At 60.1% G+C, this 23,087-nt stretch overlaps 1 protein-coding gene across 8 annotated transcripts in view; it reads right to left on the reverse strand.

The window, feature by feature from the left end:
- Positions 1 to 21,540, reverse strand: part of LDB3 (LIM domain binding 3) — a 60,371-nt gene extending 38,831 nt beyond the window's left edge. For 3 of the 8 annotated variants that reach the window (XM_014841508.3, XM_044759845.2, XM_014841510.3), the window contains exons 1-6: positions 21,352 to 21,508; positions 21,143 to 21,258; positions 11,308 to 11,459; positions 10,687 to 10,762; positions 5,259 to 5,281; positions 3,973 to 4,176 (exon numbers count right to left, since the gene is read on the reverse strand). In XM_014841508.3, the coding sequence (XP_014696994.2) occupies positions 3,973 to 4,176; positions 5,259 to 5,281; positions 10,687 to 10,762; positions 11,308 to 11,459; positions 21,143 to 21,235 (548 nt within the window). In that variant the 5' untranslated portion in view covers positions 21,236 to 21,258; positions 21,352 to 21,508. Of the gene's footprint in view, positions 1 to 1,826; positions 1,842 to 3,972; positions 4,177 to 5,258; positions 5,282 to 9,025; positions 9,346 to 10,686; positions 10,763 to 11,307; positions 11,460 to 21,142; positions 21,259 to 21,351 lie in introns of all 8 variants that reach the window. The other 5 variants (XM_014841507.3, XM_044759835.2, XM_014841509.3 and 2 more) reach the window with 4 other exon arrangements.
- Between the last annotated feature and the right edge of the window lie 1,547 nt (positions 21,541 to 23,087).

The following is a 23,087-nucleotide window of genomic DNA, read 5'->3' on the forward strand; positions in this document are numbered from 1 at the left end:
CCACCCAGGCTACACTCTCAGGAGTCAGAGCAGGCTCGGGTGAAGCTCACAGCAGCAACAGCCTGCCTCCCCAGCCTATGGGCCAGCAGCCCAGCTCGCTCCTCTTACAGATGCTGAAACTGAGGTCCAGAGAGGCCAGCCGACTAGCTCCAGGTTACAGCATGTAGGGGCCCCGCTGAGTTAAAACCCAGACTTCCTGGCTCCCAGCAGTGTCCTTTCCATCAGGCCCTCTGCGGTGACAAGAGCTCAGGAAGGCTGATTCGGCCCCTGGGGCCTTGCACACTCTGGATGCTCCTTGCCCGGAGACTGGCCCAGCCCAGACACTTGCCCCATCCAGCATCCCCCTGCCTGCCGCTATGCCTCTACCTGCCCCCCAGAGGGGCCGCTGGCTGGGAGGAGGAACCCACCCAGGGCCCACGTCTTCTACCCTGTCTGCAAGGAGCTGGATGGAAGAACTGGCCTATGTCCCAGCATTGGTAGTTTCTCAGGATCGGTCCCTTGTGCCTGGCTCAGGGTGGGCTACGACAGCAGAGGTGGAGAAAAGTGACGAAAGGGAACTAAGGTTGGGAGAGGCTGCCCTTCCTTTCCTGAAGGCTCTTCCCTGGCCCAGAGAGCTACAGGGGCTGGCAGCCTACAGTTGGGATCGGTTGGGGAAGACAAGCAGATCCTTCTGGGGTCCAGGCAGGGAGGAGCCTGGGGCTGCCCAGGGAGCAGAGGACAGCATGTCAGTGGGGAGGCCATTTCTGGCACAGGGAGGAGTCCCAAGGGTTCCCAAAGAAGAGGCTGGGTCTTTGGGTAAGGTGTGCAATAGGATGGCACCACCAGGACTCCTGCTCTGCTAGGAGGGAAAAGGGAGGACGTGTGGGTTGTGCCCTGGGAGAGGGAAGGTGTGGCTCCACACACCCAGGCCTGCCCTTGAGCCGTCTGCAGGGAACGTGTGGTCCAGAAAGCAGACGGAAGGCGTTTGTGGCCACTTCCCTGGCACGGGCCCTTGAGGTGCTCCTCTGTTCCTTCCACTGCTCCAAGGGTTCAAGAAAGCTGCCGGATGGAGTCCCTTGGGATTCCCACTGTTGGCTCCATTTCCCACTATACTGTGCAAAGACCAGGGGCTGGTGTTGCTGCCGTGACAGGGACTGGGAGTCAGATAAAGGAACTGCTGTGCCTTTTGAGTCTCTGGGGCTCAGGGAGAACGCCTAGAGAGAGAGGATGGAACAGGCCCTGCGGCCCACCAGGCCTGAGGCTGCTCTCAGGAGCTGCTGCCTGCAGAGTTTTCTTGCCACCAAAGACACTCCACTGTCACTACAACATCAAGGTCACCTCTGGGCATTTCCTCCAATGTGCACTGCCCCCAAATCTGACTCAGCTCTCGCCTCCCATGGGTGGTCCCGGCCAGTGCTGGCTCCTCCAGATCCATCTTCCATGAGGATTCTGGGGAGTGGCCTCCAAGAGGCCCCCTTACCACCCTCTCCCCTGAATAATGGCCCAGTGTGGATTCTGACATCAGGTCTATGCTGTCCCAGTGTGCAGACAGGAACAGCCGGGGGAGCCCCCACAAAACATGGCAAGGAGAACAGACACCCTCGGCCTTGGGGGGCAGCGTGGGTGCTGGGACTCTCATTCTGTGTCCATAGTGACATGATCTGGGGCAAACCTCAAAAGACAAGTACTTGCCTGTACAGGCTGCAGGGCATGTCATTTGGCTGTGAGGCGGGTGTGAGGAAGAATGTGGACAGAGCCACCGTCCTCGGACACATCCCACCAAACCCATACACCATCCCGAAACCAGACAGACGGACGACGGAACAGACACTGTGGGGTCTACTTACGCCAGCGGCGATGCCCTGCCAAGCAGAGGAAAGCCCAGCAGTGAGTGCGTGTCCATCAAGGGATGGCAGAGGGGCGGCGCACACACAAGGGAGCAGGGTTAGGATCAGAAATGAGTTATGAGAGTGGGGCGCATAAAGAAGGAAGAGAGAGAGAGACAAAAAGAAATCTGTCAGTGAGGAAGGAATCATGGAAATTAACAGCAGAAACGGAGCACCGTATGGCAGAGAGGGGAAGCTCTTACCAGGGCACCACGGCAGCATCAGCCCAGCAGGACTGAGTTAGAAGGGAGGGGAAAGGACGCTGCTTCCCAGACACGCAAGGGAAGGCAAAGGCAGGGGAGGGGAGGGGACAGGAGGGAGATGGGGAAGGTCCTTCGAGAAGCCTAGATTAGATTAATGGTGCATCATGTTAAAAAAAAATCATGAGCGCCCCAGTGATAACACCAAATAAGAGCAGTCTTTTCCCAAGATGCAGAAAATACAAAGTTAGTGAAGAGCAGTTCTTCCATTATCTTCTATGAACTTTCCTTTGGCGACTGTTACCACTTCTAAGAGCGCACCAAGGACACACGTGGCACACAAATGTTAACAGGAAATCCTGGTTAGCTCTTTGGCTTAGTCAGGCAGCCTTGTTTTTCTGGGTACACATGAGCTAATGGTGGTGTTTTTAAACTTGCATGGTGATATTTTCTGCTTTGAACGGTGGCATTAAATAAATCAACACCAGCCTAAAATTCTGCAAGGAGCTGCTGCCCTGAGTCTCGCCAGTTTGAAACTCAGGGCTCCAGGGCGAGCAGCCTCCGCCCCCTGGTGGCCCAGAGGCAGTACTGCGTGCCTGAGAGGGTCCCGCTCCCTAGGAGAGCCACAAGTCTACACAACCTTCCATCCTTTGGCTTCTGGAGCCTGCCCTGTATAACCTGCCCTCATGTCACAGCTACAATGGCTGGGTTCTGGAAAGGCCACACACGATAGGGGTTCTCTAGGACTAACCCCTCTATCCCTCTTACAACATCTGTTTTTCATAGCTCCAAGTCCAACCACCATTTTAAGATTTCTTGCCTTGAGTTGCTGGGGATCCTGACTCAGGGATAAGATGTTGCCCAAAGAGATCATCAGTTAGTTCTCTAATTCAACACTAATGGTATTCCCGAGTAGAAAACAGTAAGAGACTGTGAGTGTGTGTGTCTGTGTGAGTGTGTATGTCAGTGTCAGAGTGTGCGTGTGAAAGGAAGAAAGAGACCAGAGAGAGAGACAGAGACAGAAAGACAGAAAGAGACAGAGAAGGAGACAGAGAGAAAGAGAGTGACAGAGAGAGGCACACATAGAAAGAGAGAAATACAGAGAGATGCTGAGAGAGGGAGAGAGGTCCCCACTAGTGTTTGTACCATTAGTAATTTCACCCACAATGATTTTCGGCCAACTCTTTCCCTACTCAACTCTCAAGTTCCTCAACCATCGCTAACAGGCAAATTCCAGGAACCAAGGCTGTCCTCAGTCCCAGCACCCTGAGGCCAGGCTTCCCTGGGGCAAAGGGAGGAGGCGGGGGCCCAGTCCTGGGTGCTCCCCGGGCTCTGTAGTGGGGCTGACGGCCAACAGCACCATGGAAGAAGGTTGGTCTGGAGGCCCCTTCCCAAACGAGAAACCCAGTGACATATCTGAATTGCTCTCCTCATTGGAAGAATGCAGCAACTACCCCCCCCCCACCCCCCCCACCCCCCCCCCCACCTGCAAGAAGAGCTTAGTTGTGAGAAGACGGGGGTATCCAGAATGTGACCCTGGTTAACAGGATTCCAGAAGTCTCCTTCTAAACCAGCCCCATCATGGAGCCTGGGGAAATGAGGAGGCTGGGAAAAGCACTTGAAGGAACCAGCATATTCTGCATTTCTCCACCCTTCTCCTAAAGCTGACTGTGACATTGATTCTGAAGAGAGAACACCATGTTCTGGAAGGCCCGGGCAAAGGCTGGCTCCCCTCCAAGCGCTGTGCCCTGGGAGGCCCAAGGCCAGGGAGGGAAGCTGGTCCCCGTGGCTAAAGTCTCCGATGGCGCCCAGCGGCCTGGTGGCCTCGCCCGCGCGTGACGAGGCGGGGCCGGTGGCGGAGGCGGTGAGCGAGGAGCCACGGCGGGCGGCGGAGGGGAGGCGCTTACCCGCTGAAGTCACTGCCCTGGGCCTGCGCCTGCCCGGCGATGGCGTCCATGATGGCATCCTGGGAGTACATGCTGATGGGCGTGTTGTACTGCGCATGGATGATGGTGGCCTTGCCGCCCAGCCCCTTCACCTCGATGGGCTTGTGGGTGGACAGGGCCGAGTCCTTGAGGGCGCTGGGGTTGAAGCGTTCCTGGTAGTCGGCGCTGGGGGAGGGGGCAGGGGAGGGGAAGGAGGGGAAAGGAGAAAAGGGCAACAGGCGGTGTTACAGGGGGGTCAAGGGAGGGCTGGCGGTGGAGGGTGTCGAGAGAGATCTCCCAAAGCCTGATTCCCAGGCAGGCCCCCCAGGCCCCCGACTGCGGATGGCCAGGTCTGGTCTGGAAAATTCTTGGCACCCTCCCTGAGCCGAGCCACGTGCAGAGGTTTTTCTGGCCCATCTCGGCTTTCCCCATCCCTGGAGGCCCCGTTCAGCTGAACCACCTCGTAGGGTCGGCAGGGGGCGCCAGGCATTGACAGCTCTCTCAGCACACCGCGGGAAGCAGAGACAAAACCGGTTGGGGGGCGGAACAGGGGAGGGCACAGGAGCTGGACCAGCGTGAGAGGCAGCAGCAGCCCAAGCTGAGTCGAGAACGCCCCACAGGCCACAAGCAACCCCACTGGGCACCCACGGGGATTCTGAGCTTGCTTCCTCCACGCAGGGGCTCATCCTGCAGGCCACCCCGTTAGTGGCCCCGGCCTCTCCTCCTCCAGATGCTTCAGTGCATGTGCTGCGTCCTCCTTGGAGCAGGGTTCAGGCTGCTCTGGCCCCCTCGAGTCCAACGTGTTGTGTGGCCGCCATTCTCTCCCCATCAGGGCTTTTCTTTTCAACAGCTAGGCGCTCGCCCGGGCAAAGACAAGGTCAGGCGCAGCCCTTCTGAGGGGTCCCACCGCCGCCAGGACAGAAACGTCTTCAGGCTCACACAGAACCCAGCGTCAGCAGGCAGTCTCCCCACCGCCCGCCAGAGCCAGCCTGCCCAGTCTTAAGCGGCTGCAGCAGGATGTTGGGAACAGAACGGCGGAGCGGGGCGGCATCAGACAGAGCCCCAGGACCCCTCCCCAGTGCCTCCACTCCATCCTCGCAGCTTCACACACATGCAGGCTCACTCGGGGACACAAATGCACCCCCACTCACACATGCACACACATATACACGTGCTGACACAGGCGCACGCTGCCCGGACCGCTGGACACACGGACGCATGCTGGGCTATGCACATGAGGACACACCCATGCTTTCCATCATACTAACTTGGCTGGAGAGTTGGCTACCACCTAGGGAGGAGAGAAAGAGCAAAGAAGACAGGGCTGTCAGAACGAGGCTCCCGCAGGGAGGTGTGAGCGTCGGCACCATCCTCAGACTGGCCCTTGTGGCAGCAGAGCACCTGGACTGGCTCCGGGTGAGGAAAGTGTGGAGGGAGGAGCGGAAGAGCTCAGAGTCCGATCATGGCCGCCTGGTTTGGGTCAGAGATGCCAACAGCAGCGTTTCCCCCTTGGCAGGTCCACAGAACCCATAGCTTTGCCAGGAAGAAGGATTTTCTTGTCCATCATCTTCATGGGCACTTATGTACCATGTACATGAATCCCCCACATACAACCTGGCTGTAGACCCCAGGAAAGGAAGTTGGAGATGGATACCGGACCAGCTGTGCCTGCTATGAGAAGGCAAGTGCCTCCTGGCCCGACAGCAGCTCTGGACTAATCCTTGTTTAATGGGGGGCAGTTCCGGGGGGTCTGCTCATTAAGCAGGAATTGCAGTCGTTCAGGGAGGTGTGTGCAGCGGGGTTCCCTACAGCCCCTGGGATCTGCTCTCCCTCCCAGAGGAGGGGCAGGCAGCCCTGGTCACTCCTCCTGGGGCACAGGGGTAGGGGGTCTGTGTAGTCCCCAGTGACTGCCCTTAAAGGCCGTGTGGAGGGGCAATGAGGCAGGATGGAGGAGTGGGGAGGCTTGGGGGAACTGTGGGGCCAAGGCTTATAGCAGGAAAGCCCCCAGCCAAGGCAGCTCAGCTTGGACACTACAAGAAGGACCCCACCCCTCATTCTTATCTGAGAGTGAGCCTCCTGGAGCATCATTTCCTTGGGGGAGGGACTGCCTGCCTTACGTTTCTTTAAATGCAAATTCCTTGCAGGGGCAGACCCCAGCAGCACCTATGGGAGGAGAAAGGATGCAGAAGGTGGCGGCGTTCCTGCCCCCCATTCTGTCACTTTCCCAGATCTGACCACGGTGGGCTCTGGCTGGGGGAGTCTGGTCATCCCTTGGCCAGGACCCTGGGGAGCCAAGCCAAACCCCAGCCCCAGGCAGCCTCTGCTCAGCCCCAGGCCCCCGTCTCCGAGCTGATAAAATTCCCTCTGTCCTCTCAGCTCAAAATAGCTGCAAGTGGAGCTATATTAGGAAAGGGCCAGCACGGATCTTCCGTTCCTTCTCCATTTTTGGCCAGCGCTGACAGCTGCAGAGTCAGCTTTGCCCTGACCAGCTGTGCCCCCCGCAGAGGGCAGTGTTGGCCTCTGGCCTTCCCTGCCCAGGCAAGCTGGCTCCTTCTTTGTCATTGATTCCTGCCCTCGGCTTCGCTTCCACCTGAGGACCTGGAGCCTGAGATGCCTGCAGCAGACACAGCTCAGAGAGCGCCCCGGTCTTGGGGAGGATGACCCAAAGATGTATGCCCTGCCCAGGGGCCCTTGCCCCTAGTGACCTGAGGGATACGGCCCTTCAGTGCCGGCCCCAGAAAGGATGAGGAGAAGAGAGCTACGAGGATGCTCAGGCCTGGCTGGTCCTACACCCCCCTGCTCCTCTCCATTCCTCCAGCGAGAATACAGGCTGCCCAGAGAGTGAGCAGCAGAAGGAGCTGCCTTTTGGAGCCAGACAGGACAGAGTTCAAATCCTGACCCTTTCTTCCTAGCACTGCCACTGTCTCACCCTCCATCTCCTCACTCATAAAATCAAGACGGTATTGCCCACTGCACAGATGGGGTGTGCAAACTGAACAGAATCCCCTAGACATGGGTTCCGTGTGCAACAGAAGGGCACAGGGATTAGCAGTGGCCAACCGTGTCACCTGGGAGCAGCTAGACACTTAGTGAAGGTGGTGGCCTCAGCACATCAGAGGCTGCCCCTTGCTGGCCTGGAGGGGGACTGCAGCATCAGCCTCCACTGTGGATGAAGCAACCAGCACGCTCCCTCCCTAGCCCATCGCCCAGAGGAAACTGTTGGACCCGCTGCTCTGAGTGCCAGAGAATAATTCAACACTTGTCAGGTTGTGAGAAGTCCCTGTGCCAGCGGAGGGCACCACGGAAGTCGTGGGAGGTCGGCGTGGGGCTGGCCCCTGACTTCCCCGGGCAGGTATGTAGGTCCCTATCTCCATCCAGGGAGGAGTCAGGCCACCCCAGGTGTATTCCTGTCTGCCACTGGTTAGCTGTGTGACTTTGGGAAAATTACTCACTCTCTCTGGGCTTCTATTTCCAGCTGTAAAATGGGGGAAATGATGCCCACCTCGGAAGTTGCTGAGAGAGTTGTGTTAGATAACACTTATGAACTGTTAGCCACCCTAGACTGAGGGCTCCGTTAAGGGAGATGGTACCACCACAGCAAGTGGGCCTCGGGGAGGTCCCAGTCCACCAGGGGGTGACCTTCCTGCCAGGGGCCAGTTCCAAGAGGCCCAGGAAGAGCTACCAGCCCATCCGAGGCAGGAGAAGGAGGCCATTTCTACTCTGCCCCTCCCTGAGTTTTCTGGCAGAAGCTCCTTGCTGGAAAGAGCCCGGGGCTATCTGACTCGGCCCCCATGGTCCAGGGAAGCCAGGGCGCTGGGGCTCAGACCGTGGAGGGCCCAAGGCCAGCTTCGCTCAAGACCCAGAATCAGCTGGGGGATCTGAGGAAGCCGGAGATCCCCAGGGGAACAGTGAGCCGGCGCCCGGTACCTCCCGTGGCAAGAGCAGAGGAAGGGCATGGGCGGGGTCAGTCTGACCCCTTGGTGTACCAGCTGTGAGACTCGGGCAACGCTGACAGGAGCATGCAGCGAGTGCGCCAGAACAGAGCTCAGCACTGTGCACGTGTTGTCTCATTCAGTCGGCCCAGTAGTCCTGAGACATGGACTGTCCGTGTCCATGTGCACAGGAGGAGCCCTGAATCCCCAACCATGGGGCCATGTTGCCTTGACTCAGCCTGCTCTGATGGAGCACACAGATAATATACCGACTGCATGGTGCATGGTAGGAGTTACAGTGCGATAAGTGTGAACGACTTGGAAGCTAATACGTGCCCTACTTGGGGGCTCCCTCCCCTCAGCCCCGCCATGGTGCCCACCCCAGTTCCAGGTTGTTTTAACTCCTCTTCTCGCAGAGTCCCACCAGCTAGATTGGGGGGGATGAGGGGTGGGCTGCTGTTCCCCTGCACAGTCCCTTTCTCCTCGGGGCCCTGCTTCCTTGCTGCCCCACCCTAGCCAGGGTCAGTCCTGCAAGTCCACCTCCCTCACATCATTACTGAGTCTCTCTGCACCCAGCTCGGTGCTTCCTCCTCCAGGCAGCCTTCCCAGACCACTCCCAGCCCTAGACAACTTGCCCTCCCACCTATCTAATTCTTCCTTGCTTCTACCTCATGGCTCCCAGAGGTATAGGGACCAGCTTGTCCCCTGCCCTAGAGCTCCTGGAGACAGCAGGCTTTGTCCTGTCCTGGAGGGTGGCCTGGTTTAATAGTTTTGTGGGTCAGAGTCTCTTGCATTCAGGCCTGGCTCAGCACTTAGTAGCTGGACAGCTAGATGTCAACCAAACCTTCTCTGAGCCTCAGTTTCCCCTTCTGCAAAATCCGACACGTCACCCAGGGTGGTATAAAGCAAGGATGCACCTGCTTCATGGCAAATGTCAATAGGGTCATTGCGTTCGTTGCCCTTCTCCTGCCCTGCCTCCTGGGATTGGGGCCGGCCAGATGGAGTCCAGCTTCTCGCTCTGACCACCTGGCCAGGCCTCTCCTGAGCACTGAGGACCCAGGTGGCCCCAGCACACGAGTGGAAGCTGCGGGCCCGTTACCTACCCTCCTGGGAGCGCAGCACCCGAGGCCTTCCCTCGGAGGCTCAGCTGATACGTCTGAGCCATCTCCCTCAGGGTCTGTGCGGAGTACAGCCCAATGGGGTTGTTGTACTGCCTGGGCCGGCTCGAGCCCCGCGCTGCTGTCGGGCTGAGCGAGTCCAGGGCCCCCTCCAGGCCGGGCGTGGCCCCCGGGCTGCCCCGTGGAGGGCCGAGTGCAGAGACCCCCGTGTGTGGGGAGAAGACGGAGGGCTGGGAGCAGGAGGAGCTAACGGTCGGCCTGAGCTCCGGGGTGCCCGGGGTGCCGTTCGTGTCCAGAGCAGGGTCCTGGCCCAGGGTGGCCGCCATGCGGGGAGAGAGAAGAGAGCGGTTAGAGGCCACGTGCATCCCAGCGCTTCTGCATGGACCTGAGACAGAGGGGTCAGTGCGGCACCCTGCGGCCCGCCACCCCATGGCCCAGAGCTCGGCCCCTGGAACAGAAGGGCCTCATTAGGAAGAGCGGGGTGGGCACACGGCTCCAGCCCCACAGCTGGCCTCTGCTTGGACAAAATGCACAGCCCCACACAGAAAGCCAAGCCAAGCCAGCCTGCCTGCAGGGTTGGAGAAGGGGGGCGCTGTGGGTCTCAGGGTGTGGGGGGAGCCGCCTCTGTCCTACATCTGTCCCCCCTTCCCCTGAGCAGGGGCACCTGGTGGGCATAGCCCAGGCTCTTGCTCTACTAACCCCACACTAAAATGCCCCCACATGGTCAATGAGAGGGGATCCTCCCCCCCCCGGCTGGCAGTGGACAGGCAGAATGGAGGTGCGGGAGGGGAAACTGAGGAAGTAGGGGGCTGACATTTGGTTCCCTCAGCCTTTCTCTGCAGCTTCTCCCAAGCAGCCCTCTGCCCCCTTCCCCAATCTGTCACTAACCCCATCCCCTGTCAACCTCTTCCTCTCCCCTCTCCCCACCCTGCCCATCACCCACTCTGCCCCTCTGGAAAGACCAGGGTCAGTATGAAGTCATGAGGGAGAGGTGGGGAGTGGGCCCCTGCAGGAGTGGTGAGTGGGCCTTGCATGCCTTGGGCATATGGGGATGAGCTGCCCGGAGGGAGCTGGGAAGGGGCCGGGGCTCCACCTTCCCCCTGGGCCGGCCTCTCGGCCACTACCAGCACTTCTGCTTGGGCTACAGGGGTGGGCAAATGGCAGGTGAAATGGGAACCAGAGGGAGAGATGCTATGTCCGAGGAGGAACCTGGAGGGCCAGCAGGCCCCTCCATGCCTGGGAGTCCTCCTGGGGTGACTGGCTCAAGCTGGGGCCTCCAAATTTCAGGCCACAGTCACTCCCCTCCCCGTGCCTCAGGAGGATGAGGGTCAGAGCCCTTGGGACACTTGTCCCCCCTGGCTGGGAGGACGGCCCCCTCCTAAGAACACAGCTGCCTAAGCCAGTATCCCGTCAGCCCAGCACACAGGCAGGGTCCCCCACGCTCAACACTTCATGGGGGCTTGGACGCCCTTGCCCGAGGGCCTGTCCCACCTCCCCAGGGTCAGCCGCGGCAGAGGCAGGGCTGGGGCAGGGCTGACCCCGCCACCTCGCCCCAGTTGGGCCAGCCAAGGATCAGGCAGGCAGATGCGGACTGCACCCCAGGAACCACCCAGAGAGTGGAGCCTGCCACCGACAGTGGCACCTACCTTCTGGTGTGGGATCACCGGCAGAGGGGACTGGATCGGAGGTGCTGTTGTGGAGATGGGAATAGGCCGCTTCGACCTGGAGAAACCAGAAGTGGGACCGAGTGAAGACAGTTGCCCCTGGGGCTGGGAGCTCCTGCCTGGGCTGGGAGGCGAGGGGAGAGCAATGAGTGCTGGGGAGCAGGTCAGAGGGCCCGAGGCCCACTGTCCACTCCATGGCATCAGTGTCCCCAGGAAGGCACTGGGCCTGACCAGGATGGAGAAATCATGGCCCCCAAGCACTTTGCAGCCATGGGCCTCTGCTAGGTCCTTGGGAGGCTGCCTGGGTAAAGAGGAAGCAGGAAGACCCTGGCTTCCAGGCCCAGCTGCCCACACCCTGGCAGCCCCGTGACCACCCTCCACCCTCTCTGAGCCTCCTCTGGGAAGTGAGGCACGGATGTGGCAGGTGCTTGACAACAACTCAGGCCTGGTCCTTCCTCTGGTCCAGGGCTGTCCTCACTGCCCTGCAAGGTCTGGTAGTGCAGGGCTGGGCCCATGTGACTGCTGCTGGATGGCCGGTCCCTCTCTCAGACCCCTGAGGCCCACACACCCGCCGCCCCCCTGCTCTGGAGAGCTCCCACCTACTTCTGTAGCGTGAGGCTCAGGTTGTAGCTGGCAGACTTGATCTTGTTCTGGGCCTCCAGGTGGGTCATGGTGTCTGTGTTGACGCCGTCAATGGCCACCACGAGGTCACCCTGGCTGAGCTGGGACTGGGCGGCCTTGCTGCCCGGCGTGATCTGAGAGGATGGCAGATGAGGGGGTGAGCATGAGGAGGGTGGGCCTGAGAATGGAGCAGTCCTCAGGGAAGTCGCCTGGATCATCCAGGAGATGCCTGCCTTTGTCTCTCATTCCCCATGGCCAGTGCCTGCCGCTCGCTAAGCCTGGTTTCTCTTGCCGGCACACAGCCACCACGCTTCCTAGTGCTTTGTACCTGAGTGTGGCCATAGGACTAGCTCTGGCTGGTGGAATGTGGGTGGAGGCAGTGCATGCCACTTCCAGGCCTGCCCCTCCAACCATCCTTGCTATCCTGCACTCTCTCTGTTCGTCGGCTCACTGGATGCAGCCTTGGATAGCCAAGGAGGATACCCAAGCCGCTAACTGGAAGGGACCTGGATCCTGGAGTCCCTGCTTGGAGGAGAGATGATTAAGGAGCACTACATTGGATGTCGCATGAGTGAGAAATAAACTTTCATTGTGCTTAAGTCACGTGCTTAAGTTGGGGGCTCTTACACCAGTTAGCTTGCTGTAACACCTGCACCCCAAAAACCCATGGAGCAGGAGGCGCCGGGAGGGAGGGGATACGCAGGAGCTAAGACAGCACCACCACAGACACACCGCCAGGCCAGCAGGCAGGACAGAGGCACCCTCACAAAGCATCCTGGGGGAAGTGCCCAGTGCTACAAGGGAGGGGTGCAGAGGGCTGGGGGAGCAAGGTCGGCTGTGACATAGGGCCGAGCTCAGTGCTCTGTATTTGGCTTCATACTTCCAGATTTTCCCTGGGGCCGGTTCCCAAACCCTGCACCCTAATCACATCACAGAATGTTAGAATCTGGGGGCCCCAGTGCCAGTGAGATCACACTGAACGCCATGGATCCTCCATGCCGGGAGTAGCCCATGCAATGTCAGGAAAGCCACACTCTCAGGGACATTACTTGGGATGTCATGATAGCTCAGACTCCACTCCCGATGACGTGATGCACAGTGCCAAATTCTGCACACCCAGCCCCCAGTAATAGCACACTGAGTGCCATGGTGGGCCCCCCTGCAGTGACATCATATGAAATGCAAAATTCTGGAGGGCCTAATGACATCACCTAAAATAGCTTGATGGCTGGCCCCTAGTGACGTTACCTGGAATGTGACAAAGCCCCACCCTTAAAGATGTCTCATGGAATGTCATGGAGACTCTGGCCCCACCCCCCTGTGACATCACATGGAATATCATGCAACCCCCACCTCCTGCTGACATCACACAGAATGACTTGATGACCTGGCCCCCGTGACATTGTGTGGAATCCCCCCGTGACATCACATAGAGTGCCATGCAGGCCTCGCCCAGTGATGTCACAGGAAGGAGGAGCTTCTGGGAGCCACCCCCACGAAGCTGTGACTGGAGGGGGGTCTTGGCTTTTCCTTCTCAACGTGTCCACCAGCCAGTCCTCCTGGCTTCTCTGGGCACATCCCAGTCACCTTCCTGGCTATACCCCAGAGACAAGGCCCACTCCTAACTCTGGAAGAAGCCATTTTCTAGCCAAGGCCCAGGGACCATCCTAGAAGGAGCCCGGAGAGGACCTGGGGACAGTCCCATACCCTGGATGCCAGGCCTGGGTGGGCCTCTGGCCAGGCCCTGGGCTTCCAGACAGGGATGGAAACCTCCTGCTAGGCCCCTTGCAGGGCTCTCCCATCCAAACCAGGGCCCGTGCAGTGACCAGGCTGCAGCCCATTCCAAGAGGAGGGCCAGGAACCGCACGTGCTAACCGAGAATAACAGCAAGACCAGGGGAGCCCTCGCCAGTCACCACTGACCCGTCATTTCAGCCCCAGGGACTTCTTAAAGACTGACCACCTTGTGCCCACAGCAGCCTCCCCTGGTCCCTAAGTCTGCTGAGACGAGGCAGGAACAGCAGAGAAGCAAACCCTTGGATTGCCAGGAAGCCACGTCGTCTGCCCGTAGGGGCATCTTGGAACTACCCAGGTCTTCTCAAAATACACATTGCCCTGACCCCTGCATTCATGGCTGTAGGGAGCCGCTGCTAAGGGCGGGAGTGTGTTGCTTCCTTTGATTTAAGGAGTTGAGCAAAGGATGAAAAACAACAACCAAGAAAAACAAAACTCTTTCTAACCTGAGAGGGGACCCCCGAGGGCAAGCCCAGCTGGCCGGCAGGCCTGTCCCACAGAAAATCGCGTTTCACTACCCCTCTGGCCTCCCGTTCGGGCCTATGCTATCCCCAACATTTAGTACAGACATCCTCAGACACAGAACAAGAAAGAATTCCACAGCGAACACTCAAACACCCACTGCAGAGGCTCCACGGCAGCGTGTCACTCAGCTTGCCGTAACACACATCTATCCTTCTCTCCGGCCGTTGACCCATCTTATTTTTGAAGCATTTCAGAGAAAGTGGCAGACCGGTGTGCTTCCATTCAGGAGGACGTGTGCAATGCCTCTGCTGTCCTAGCGAACTGCCCACAGGGCTCCTCACACCAGGGCTTGCCCACGCCAGAGCACCCCACACCAGGGCACCCCCACACCAGGGCACCCCTGCACCTGGGCTCCCCCACACTAGGGCTCGCCCACACCAGGGTGCCCCACACCAGGGCACCCCCACACCAGGCCTCACCCACACCAGGGCTCACCCATGCCAGGGTGCCCCCACAACTGGGCGCCCTCACACCTGGGCACCCCATACCTGGCCTCCCCCACACCTGGGTGCCCCATACCAGGGCTCACCCACACCTGGGCGCCCCCACACCTAGGTGCCTCCACACCAAGGTGCCCCACACCTGAGCTGCCATATACCAGGGTGCCCCACACCAGGGCTCCCCCACACCAGGGCTCCCCAAGACACTTCTCCACCACCCAGAGAGGAAAGGCACTCCCCTGCAGAGGGAGCTCCCAGGCAGGGCTGACACAGGTGGAAGGGTGGGCCTATTGCCTGCAGAGGTGACGCCCGCCAGGCAGGACCAGAGTTGTGTCCAGATCATGGATGACAGTATGAGCAAGGACACCAGAATGACATCCAAGACAGGCTGGGCCAGATCAGCCAGGGCAAGCCGCAGGGCCCTGGGGCCTCTGGAACGTCCTCCCTGAGGAGCTGCCCTGGGGACGTCTTTCTCCCTTAGGCATGGGCGAGCTGACCCCAGTCCTCCCCGCTGGCTCTCCTGCTTTCCCCTGGCCTGGCTCTCCCTCATCCTCAGGTATGGACTGGGGTGATCCTTGTTCCTGGGGAAGAGCTCAGCCTGCCCTGGGCCGGGTCAGTATCCAAACTTCCTGGGGAGCCGCCGAGCTGGCTCCCGCCTGCGCCTGGCGCCTCCGCTGCTGCACCTGTGTCTGCCCGTCAGCGCTCAGCTGGCCTGGCCTTTGGCTGCCCTGAGCCAGGCCCATGCCCTCTCAGGCTGTAATCCTCTTGAAGAGGGGTGCTCTTCTGCTTCTGCCCAGGTCTCCTTAGAGAAGGGACCCTAAGGAGGTCACCCCCGCCTGGCCTGAGGGCTGTCAGATCCACTCCCTCCAGCCTGCCCAGCAGAGGGATGGGGCCCCCCCTTGAATCCCCTGGTCCAGAGCCCAGCTGATGAAGAGGGAATCCAGGCATGCTATACCCATGTCGCTCTTGTCTGGCTCTCTACAGGCCCCCCTTCCTTGTCCCAGAAAAGACGCAAAGTGGCCAAATCCTTGGAGGATTTTTTTTTTTCCTTAAAGTCTTTCTATCCCCTTTTGAGCATTGGGAAAACTCTTTGTAATGATCGTTTTGTTTCATTCCCACTTCACTTTTCAGGCTTCTGCAGTCACCAGCCCCCGCAACTGGAACCCCACCCGTGGGCAGAACTCGAGGACTGAGGGCCTGTTTCAGAAGCTCCCTAGGACGGGCTCTGGGTGTTTGGCGCCAAGATGGCCGCCCAGCCCCCAGGAGTCCTTCCTTCTTGCTGGGCCGTGATTTAGGGCACCCCAGAGAGGGCACAGGAATAGCTGGCGCCCAGGAGCAGCTGTGGCTCCAGTGACGTGTGGGTGTCTGGGGGTGGGGTGGGAGGGAGGAAGCACAGCAAAGAGCACGGACTCTGGTCTGAGCCAGACCCGAGGTTACAGGGCCCGGCTGCATGACCTCCGTGTAAAGACAGCACCAGTGCCCTTCTCCCGGGATTGCTGTGAGGATCCCTTTATTAAATAGGGTGTTGCATGAGGAGAGTGCAGAGCTCGGAAAGTTTCAGGGAAGCTCCCAACTGAGGAGGCACAGGGGCTGCCCCGGCCCCTCCCCCCAGAGGTGCCAGAGAGGCCAAGGCTAGGAGGTACATCCTCCGGCTCCACCAGAAATAAGATCCAGAGCTGGCAGAGGGTGGGTGACAGGGGCCAGCCCCAACTGACCAGTCCTGAGCCAGCCTGCTGTCTGTCCCTAGAGCGTCAGCTGGAGGGGAGAGGACTTCTGTCCAGGGTCCCAGGGCAGCAAGGCGCCGGCCAGGACTCACCCATGCCCTCAGCTCCTATTTCCCCAGCTCCCCGGCAGCAAAGGGGCTGCCGGGCTCCACAGAAGCTCCCAGCCATCACTCCCTGTGCTCAAAAACCAGACGGGCCCCACCTTCCTTCCCTTCTAGATCTGCCAGGGTAGGTGTGGTGGGGGATGGGGGCAATGGCAGGTAGCAGATGCTATGGACTGTGCAACTTCCAGCATCTCCTTCCAACCCTCCCAGGCTGACCACCCCAGGGGATTTCCTGTGGAGCCCTAAGTGCATTTAACATTGTGGGATTAAATTACTATCATGCCCTGCTCCACTCCTGTCCCATCTGGTCTCCCCTGGGGCCTTGCTCCAACCCTCAGCCTCTCACTGGAATCTTCTGTCTCCCCACGTCTCCACTCCCCAACCCCATCCCGGCCGATAAACCAGCCAGAGTCTTGTCTATGCTCAAAAAGCGTCTCTTTGCACAGAGGGTTTTTAGGGCAGTAAAAATACTCCGTATGATACAGTAACGGTGGACACATGTCATTACACGTTGGTCCAAGCCATAGAATATGCAACATCAAGACTGAACTCTAACATAAACTATGGACTCCGGGTGGTAATAAAGTGTCAGTGTAGGTTCATCAGTGGAAACAAAGTACCACCCTGATGGGGGATGATGGTAGTGAAAGAGGCTGCGGACGCATAAGGGCAGGAGGCATTCTAGAAATCTGTACCCTCCACTCAATTTTGCTGGGAACCTAAAACTGCTCTAAAAAAAATTGTCTTTAAAAAAAAAGCCTCTCCCTCTCCTTGTCTTAGCTGCTCCAACCGGCTCCTGTCATGTTTCTCTCCTTTTCTTCCCCTCCAGGCTTCTCCAAGAGGTGACCAGCAGGTCCTGCCCCTGCTCTCTCCCACCCCTCCTACACCCCAGCTGTCTGGCTTTGCTCACCAGCACTCCACACATACCAGTGACCTCTCTAAGCCCAAAGCCACGGGTCACTGGTCCCCTCGCTAGCTGACCACACCCTTCCCTGGCCTTCTGAGTCTCTCTCTTCTCATCTTGTGCAGGCCCACATTTCTGTCTGTGTCCTGGATGTCACCAGTAGAATGCTCCCATGGGCACGTCACTCTCTCTGGGCCCCAGAGAGCACTGGGACATGGCAAAGTCGGCTTTCTGCCTCTTAGGATGGTTCTTGAGCAGAGGCGGAATCTGGCTCCGAAGGTGTGGAGAAGCTGTGTTTGGGAATAGGAGGGCCTGGGGTGGGGGCCTTTGCAATCATGGACAGCCCCTAGATGTGAGGGGACCACGTAGCGAGGGACGGAGACACAGGGAACTGGGGAGACTTCTCCCTGCCAGAGGGGCTGCCCCAGCACGGCCCAGCAGATGTCACTCAGGGAGCCCTGCTCTGCTCCCACTTGCTGTTGGCCCACAGCGCCTGCAGCTCCAGGAGTCCTGGGCTGCCCATGAGGTTGCCCTTGTCCTGTGTCCTGGCCCAGCGCCTTGGAGAGTCCATGCCCCAGGACCCAGCCAGCCTCATGCCCACTCCCTTTAGGGCCCTCAGGATCAGGTACAGCTCTGAGCCCCATGGAGGGGACGCGTGCTGAGAGAGGGCCTGGCCAGGGACCTCTAAGAACGTCTTCCTGTCGGTGTGCCTCTGTCCTGTTATCCTCCCCATTCGTTGGTTCGGGGGGGCCCTCCGGAGGCTGGCCTGACCTTCAGCGTGGCTATAAACAGCGTGGCCTGTCAGCACTGCGAGGCGCTGCCCTAGAAACAGCACGATGGCCTCGAAATTCCAGGAATCTCCAGCACGGTCGCCCCAGAATAGCCGCGGGCTGTCCCCCTCCTCCTCCCCAGGGACCCTCTGTCCTCTGTGTCCCCCCGGTGGCTAGGAGAGTCCGATAAACTCTGGAACCACAAACAGCACAGGGGCAGAGGCCTCTGCACTGGTGGGTGAGGCCCTAAGGGGTAGAGACTTTGGGACAGAGACACAGGCCCCCTCTGGGTCCAGGCCCAGCCCCACAGCTCCCCCATCCTCACAACCAGCCTCTGCGGAAGAACAGGTGTCAATATCTCCTAAGTGCGCGTGAGAAAGCTCTCTCGCACATGTGCTGTCGGGAAGGCCCTGTCCCCAGTGTACAGATGAGAAAACCGAGGCTGAATAGTCGAACTGACTTTTCTAAGGTGACACAGCTGTGAGCAGCTGAGTTGAACAGAAGCACATCCGTCTTCAGTAAAGAGGGTCGAGACCTGCACCAGGGGGCAAGGCCCAGACGGTGGCCCCAGCCCCTGGCCTAGCCCCTCCAACAGGCGTGGGAGCTGGCCTTTGGAGCCCCTCCCCCACTTCCTGGAGGACGGGCTGGGGTTGGGGCAGGGTGGGGGTGAGAGGGCAGCTCATGTTGCAGGCCCTGCCGCACCTGTCCAGGATAAATAAAGGCATTTCCCCTCCACCCTCCCGGTCTCCCTCCTGAGCCCACTTCTCTGAGGACCCACAGAGGGAGACACACTAAAGGCAGGCCTGGAGGGGCTGCAGCTGCCCCAAGGGTGATTCTGTGGGGCCGGTGAGCAGGTGGGGTGGGTACGGGAGCCACCACCCAGCCTGCAGGTGGCTGGCCTTTTTACAGGAGAGGCTGTAGCCTATGCCTGCAGCTGACAGGGCCAGGCCCCACTCAGTGCTTTTCTGCTAGTCCCCACCCAGAGGGGTGAGGGGGCAGGCGTGGGAGTTAGGGGTTACCAAGGACACAGGAGCTCACAAGCAAACTCGAGCCTCAGTTTGCCCAGCTCTGAAGTGTGATGGTAATTCCAGGCCTGCCTGCTGTGCATGTCCCTGGGGGTGTCGGCCCCTGCGGAGAATGAGCAGGCTCTGCCCTCACCCATCCCCCACTGCTATATGCCACGACCGCCCTGTTGCAAAGGCACAGGCCAGGATGCTGGAGCATCCGCTGGCCCGCAGTGGGAAGCGGGGCATGGCTGAGGTAGGAGTAGGGCTCCTCCAGAGAGCTCTGGCCCTGCATCCTCCCTGGGGGAGAAGTTCCTGGTGCAGAAGGTCTTAAAGGCCCCAGAAGGAGATCCCACAGCCCTGAGTGTCCCGGGGCCTGCCTGGCCAGCAGCACTAAGTCTGGACGCCGGAGCCCAGGGTATCGGCGGCCCACCAGAGGAATTTATCCAGAGGCCCCAGCATCCAGTCCAGCTTGCTCCATGGCCTTGGCAATTTGGGGCTGAAGGAAGCTGAGAGGCCATTATGCCCATCCGCCGATGCCCTGCCTGAGCTGCAGGTTCTATTTTTAAAAGCTCCCCCCTAGTCACTGGCTCCAGCACATCCCAATACACCCCCTCCCCGCAGTGAGGACATTCTTCCTGCTGTCTAGCTTAAGGTCTCTGTGCTGCAATTTAAGCCCTGGGCCGGCTGAGGCCAGGTGGCGCATAGACCCTGGGTGAGGTAATTGGCTATCCTGGGTACCACTGAGCCGGGGGGCTAATTTCCATTTGCAAGGATGGGGCAGGAGCATCAGCAGGAGGCCTTGAGGATGGTGGGGCCGGGGGATCTGGGCCCCATCCCAGGTGTGGGAGGCCAGAGGACCCATGAGGGTGAGGGTGCGTGGCCCACCTCGTACAGGGTGGAGACCTGCAAACCTGGGGATGGGGAGGGCACAGGCTCCTGGGGAGGGCAGCATCCACTGGGGCACAAATGCCCGTGTGTCACAGATCATCGGGCAGCATGTGCAAGGCTCTAGGTGTCCTTTTAGTGCTGGACCCTGCAGTCTGCAGGGTAGCGGGTCTGGAGGGGTGGAGACTCGGTTTAGAATGAGCCAGATTTCCAGCAGAAGGTTGGAAGACAGGGCCTTTTCCCTGGACTGGAAGGCCAGCACCCTCCCTGGAGGAATGTGACCTCTACGGCTGTTACAGGGCTCCCCTGAGTGGGGCTTCTCCTTCTTGGGGTCCCCCCAAGTGCCCATGTCAGGTTCCACAACCAAGCCTTCTCCTCCAGTGGGGATATTGTCTCCTGCCCCCTCTGCCAAGCGCCTTTCAGGCCTTCCCTGGCTGTCCACCTCGGTGACCCCCTCCCCCCACCCCAAGGCAGGTCTGTTCCTCTAGAGAAGGAATGGTCTTCCTGTCCCCAGGTGGGCAGCAACCCAGACACGGCCGCCCACCCATCACACTCCAGTGACAGCCAGGGCCCCAGCCTGCCCGCTTGGCCCACACCAGCTCTGCGTGGGCTCAGCCTCAGCCTCGCCCCACCAGGCAGGGCTTGTCTCTGCCCTCACACACCTCAGGGTCCACCCTGAGCCCGGGGCCTCCAGCCCCAGCTCTGCCGGACTTGCTGGGGAATCCGTTTACCGGACAGATATCGGCCAAGCACATACTGTGTGATGGGTGTTGGTGCTGGGGACACAACGGTGGTTAAAACAAAGTCCCTTCCTCTCCAGCAGATCCAGCTCCTCACCTCTCTGGGCTTGAGTGTCTCCAGCCGGGCAATAGAGTCACTCAGACAACCTTCAATGTTCTGTGACATCCCCGTCAGGCAGTGCTGTGCCCCGACCACAGACACTGCAGGACACATGGGCTGTTTCCCCAGGTGAGCAAGGGGAAGGAGACATGAGACAGGCGGGCAGAGCGGCCTTGGGTGGATGGGTGGGGGGTCGGGCAGGTGAGGGAGGAAGGCCCAGCCCCACAAGGCCAGCACGGGGTCCCTGGAGGGCCCAGGAAGGTGGAGGGAGGAGGAAGCTGTTATCAGGAGTCTGGGATGGAGCGGGTGCTGGAGCCCAGCCCAGGCCAGCCCTGAGCCCCGACGGCACGGCAGCCGATGTCAACAGTCTGTCCATCTACCTGTCCACCCGCCTGTCCCCAGCCCTCTCCATGCCAGGAGTGCTCTCTGCCCAAAGTGGCTGCCAGCTTCCAGGCAGACGCTCCAGGCTTAGGGGCACCTTGAGCCCACCTTCCAGGATAAGGGCTTGGGAGGGTACTGTGCGCTCTGTCCACCTGCCTACCCGCCCTGCAGACTCAGCACTTCCCTCTCTGCTCAAAGCACCCTCTGCTTGCCCAAGTTTCACCCTCAGCAGGCTGGCCAGCTCAGCTGGGCAACAGCTGTGGCCAAGACCAGGGGCCTGTGGCCAGCAGCATTCAGTCAGGTCCAGTCCCAGCCCCCAGCCCTGGGTTGGGGCATGCTCTGCTTTCCGAGAGCCTTGGGAAGGACAGATGGACAGAGGCGCGCCCGGTCCTCTGAGCATGCCCTGCGCCTGCAGGTGCCAGGCTGTGGGCAGGGCACACTCACCCGGGAGATAGTGAGCGGCATGTTGAAGTCCTTGCCGCCCTGCAGACGGAAGCCCCAGGGCCCAGGCCCGGTCAGGGTCACACTGTAGGACATGCTGGTGCTGACAGCGGCGGCCTCTGTGGACAAGGGGAGAAGAGGGGAGTGAGAGAGCCCTCATGCACCGGCCTCCCCAGCCCGCACCCCGGCCCTGCCCCGACCCTCAGCCTTGCCTGCTCCGTCCCCTGCTGCCTGGCCAGGCTGTGTGGAGCTCCTCAGAGCCTCCTAAGAATAGCTGGGAACGAATGCCATGGACACTGATATGGGCCCTCTGCCGCGCCCATAAATGGACTGTAACCCTACACTGTGCCCGCCCGCCACAGCCTCCCAGCCAGTCCACCGTGACTCACGCCTCTAATATAGCCCCTGGGGAGGGCTGTCCGGCACCCAGTATCCCCCCAGGGGGCAGGATAGGGGGCTGGCCAGATCGGTGATAGTGCTCTTGTCCCCTGCTCTCCTCTCCTTGCTCCCTCTGCCCTCTGGAGAGCCCAGATGTTCTCTCTCTCTGCCCGGCCACACCTACCCCTTTGCCCAGAAGACTGTGGCTGAGCATCCTTGAGCAAGAGCTCTGTCACGTGCATCTTTCCTTCCCTGTGCTCCCTGGTGAGGACCCTGAGGTTGTGCCTTATCCACTACGGAGCCCTGCTGGTGCCTTGGACTGAGCTGAGCCTCCAGCTGGTCTGGACAGAGCTTCAGGTCAGGAGACCAGCAATTGACCCAGGGTTGTCCAGCCATAAAAACGATCATAAGAGCAGCAGCCAGGCACAGCCAAGCTCAGCTCTGGGCCCTTCATGCCATTATCCTCTCAGATCCTGAGAGGCTGCTGCCTCGGCCCATGGGAAACAAGGCTCAGAGAGGTTAAGTGACTTCTCCAAGGTCACACAGGGAGTAAACCCAGGCCACGCTGGGGACTCGTGCCAGATAATGAGCTCCCAGTGGCTGAAGGCACCTCCCAATGCCCAGACCCGGCAGAGGCGGGGGGACCAGCCTGCACCCTGGGCTCAGGGACTGAAAGCAGGTCTGTGGCAGGCCCACACCCTCCAGACCCCCTGGGGGCCCGGCGATTATTCCTGGCTCTCCTGTCTCATTTGTGCTCTGGAAAACTTGACAGCAGCATGGAAAGCTCCAGCTGCCAGTGTCGCATGCCAGGCCCTGGTGCCCTTTGAGCAGGAACGGCAGGGGGCAGGGAGGAGGGGAGAAGATGCCATTGGCTCAGCTGCTGGGACACGGGGCCAGGAGGGCCAGGGAGGGGGAAGCGTGTGCGGTGTGTTCAGCCGGTAACCCAGAGACAGTGTGTTCTGGGTGGGGGCCTGGGCCTCTGGGGACTCTTGCTTGCGTGGGTCCAGATACCTTCCTCAGCCCTTCCCCAAAAGAAACCTAAGGCCCTGTGTGGTCAGGAGACAGATCAAGGCCCACCCTGGCTCCCAGCTGGAGAAACTGAGGCTGGGAGAATGGAGCTGAGCTGGGCCCTGAGTACTCAGTGCAGGCCTGCGTGTGAATTGCCAGCACCCCACCCCATGCCCTGGGCCTGGCACATCCAGCATGCAAGGTAGAAGGAGTCCCCACATCACAGGGGCATTTGGTAACTTGCCCAAGGTCACAAAAATACCAAGTGGGAGAAGCCAGGGAGGGCTCTGTGTTGTCTCCTCCACTTCACCACCTCCTCTACCGGTATCATGCACCCCAGCAGCTCATGGCCAGCACCTGACCCTCCCCCATACCATCCCCTGCCCCTGCCCAGGCCCCATCTCCTCCATCCCTGACTCCAGCCTTATCCTCTTTCCCAGCGGGCTCTGTCCTGCCGGGCTGGGGAGGACCCAGAAGCAGGGCACATCAGCAGGGCCCGACCAGTGTGGGGAAACGATGGAGCCGACCCTGCACAGGGAGGGGGAGCCCCGGGCTAGGCTGT

Source organism: Equus asinus, chromosome 2 (genome assembly GCF_041296235.1).
Source record: "Equus asinus isolate D_3611 breed Donkey chromosome 2, EquAss-T2T_v2, whole genome shotgun sequence".
Lineage (NCBI taxonomy): Eukaryota > Metazoa > Chordata > Mammalia > Perissodactyla > Equidae > Equus > Equus asinus.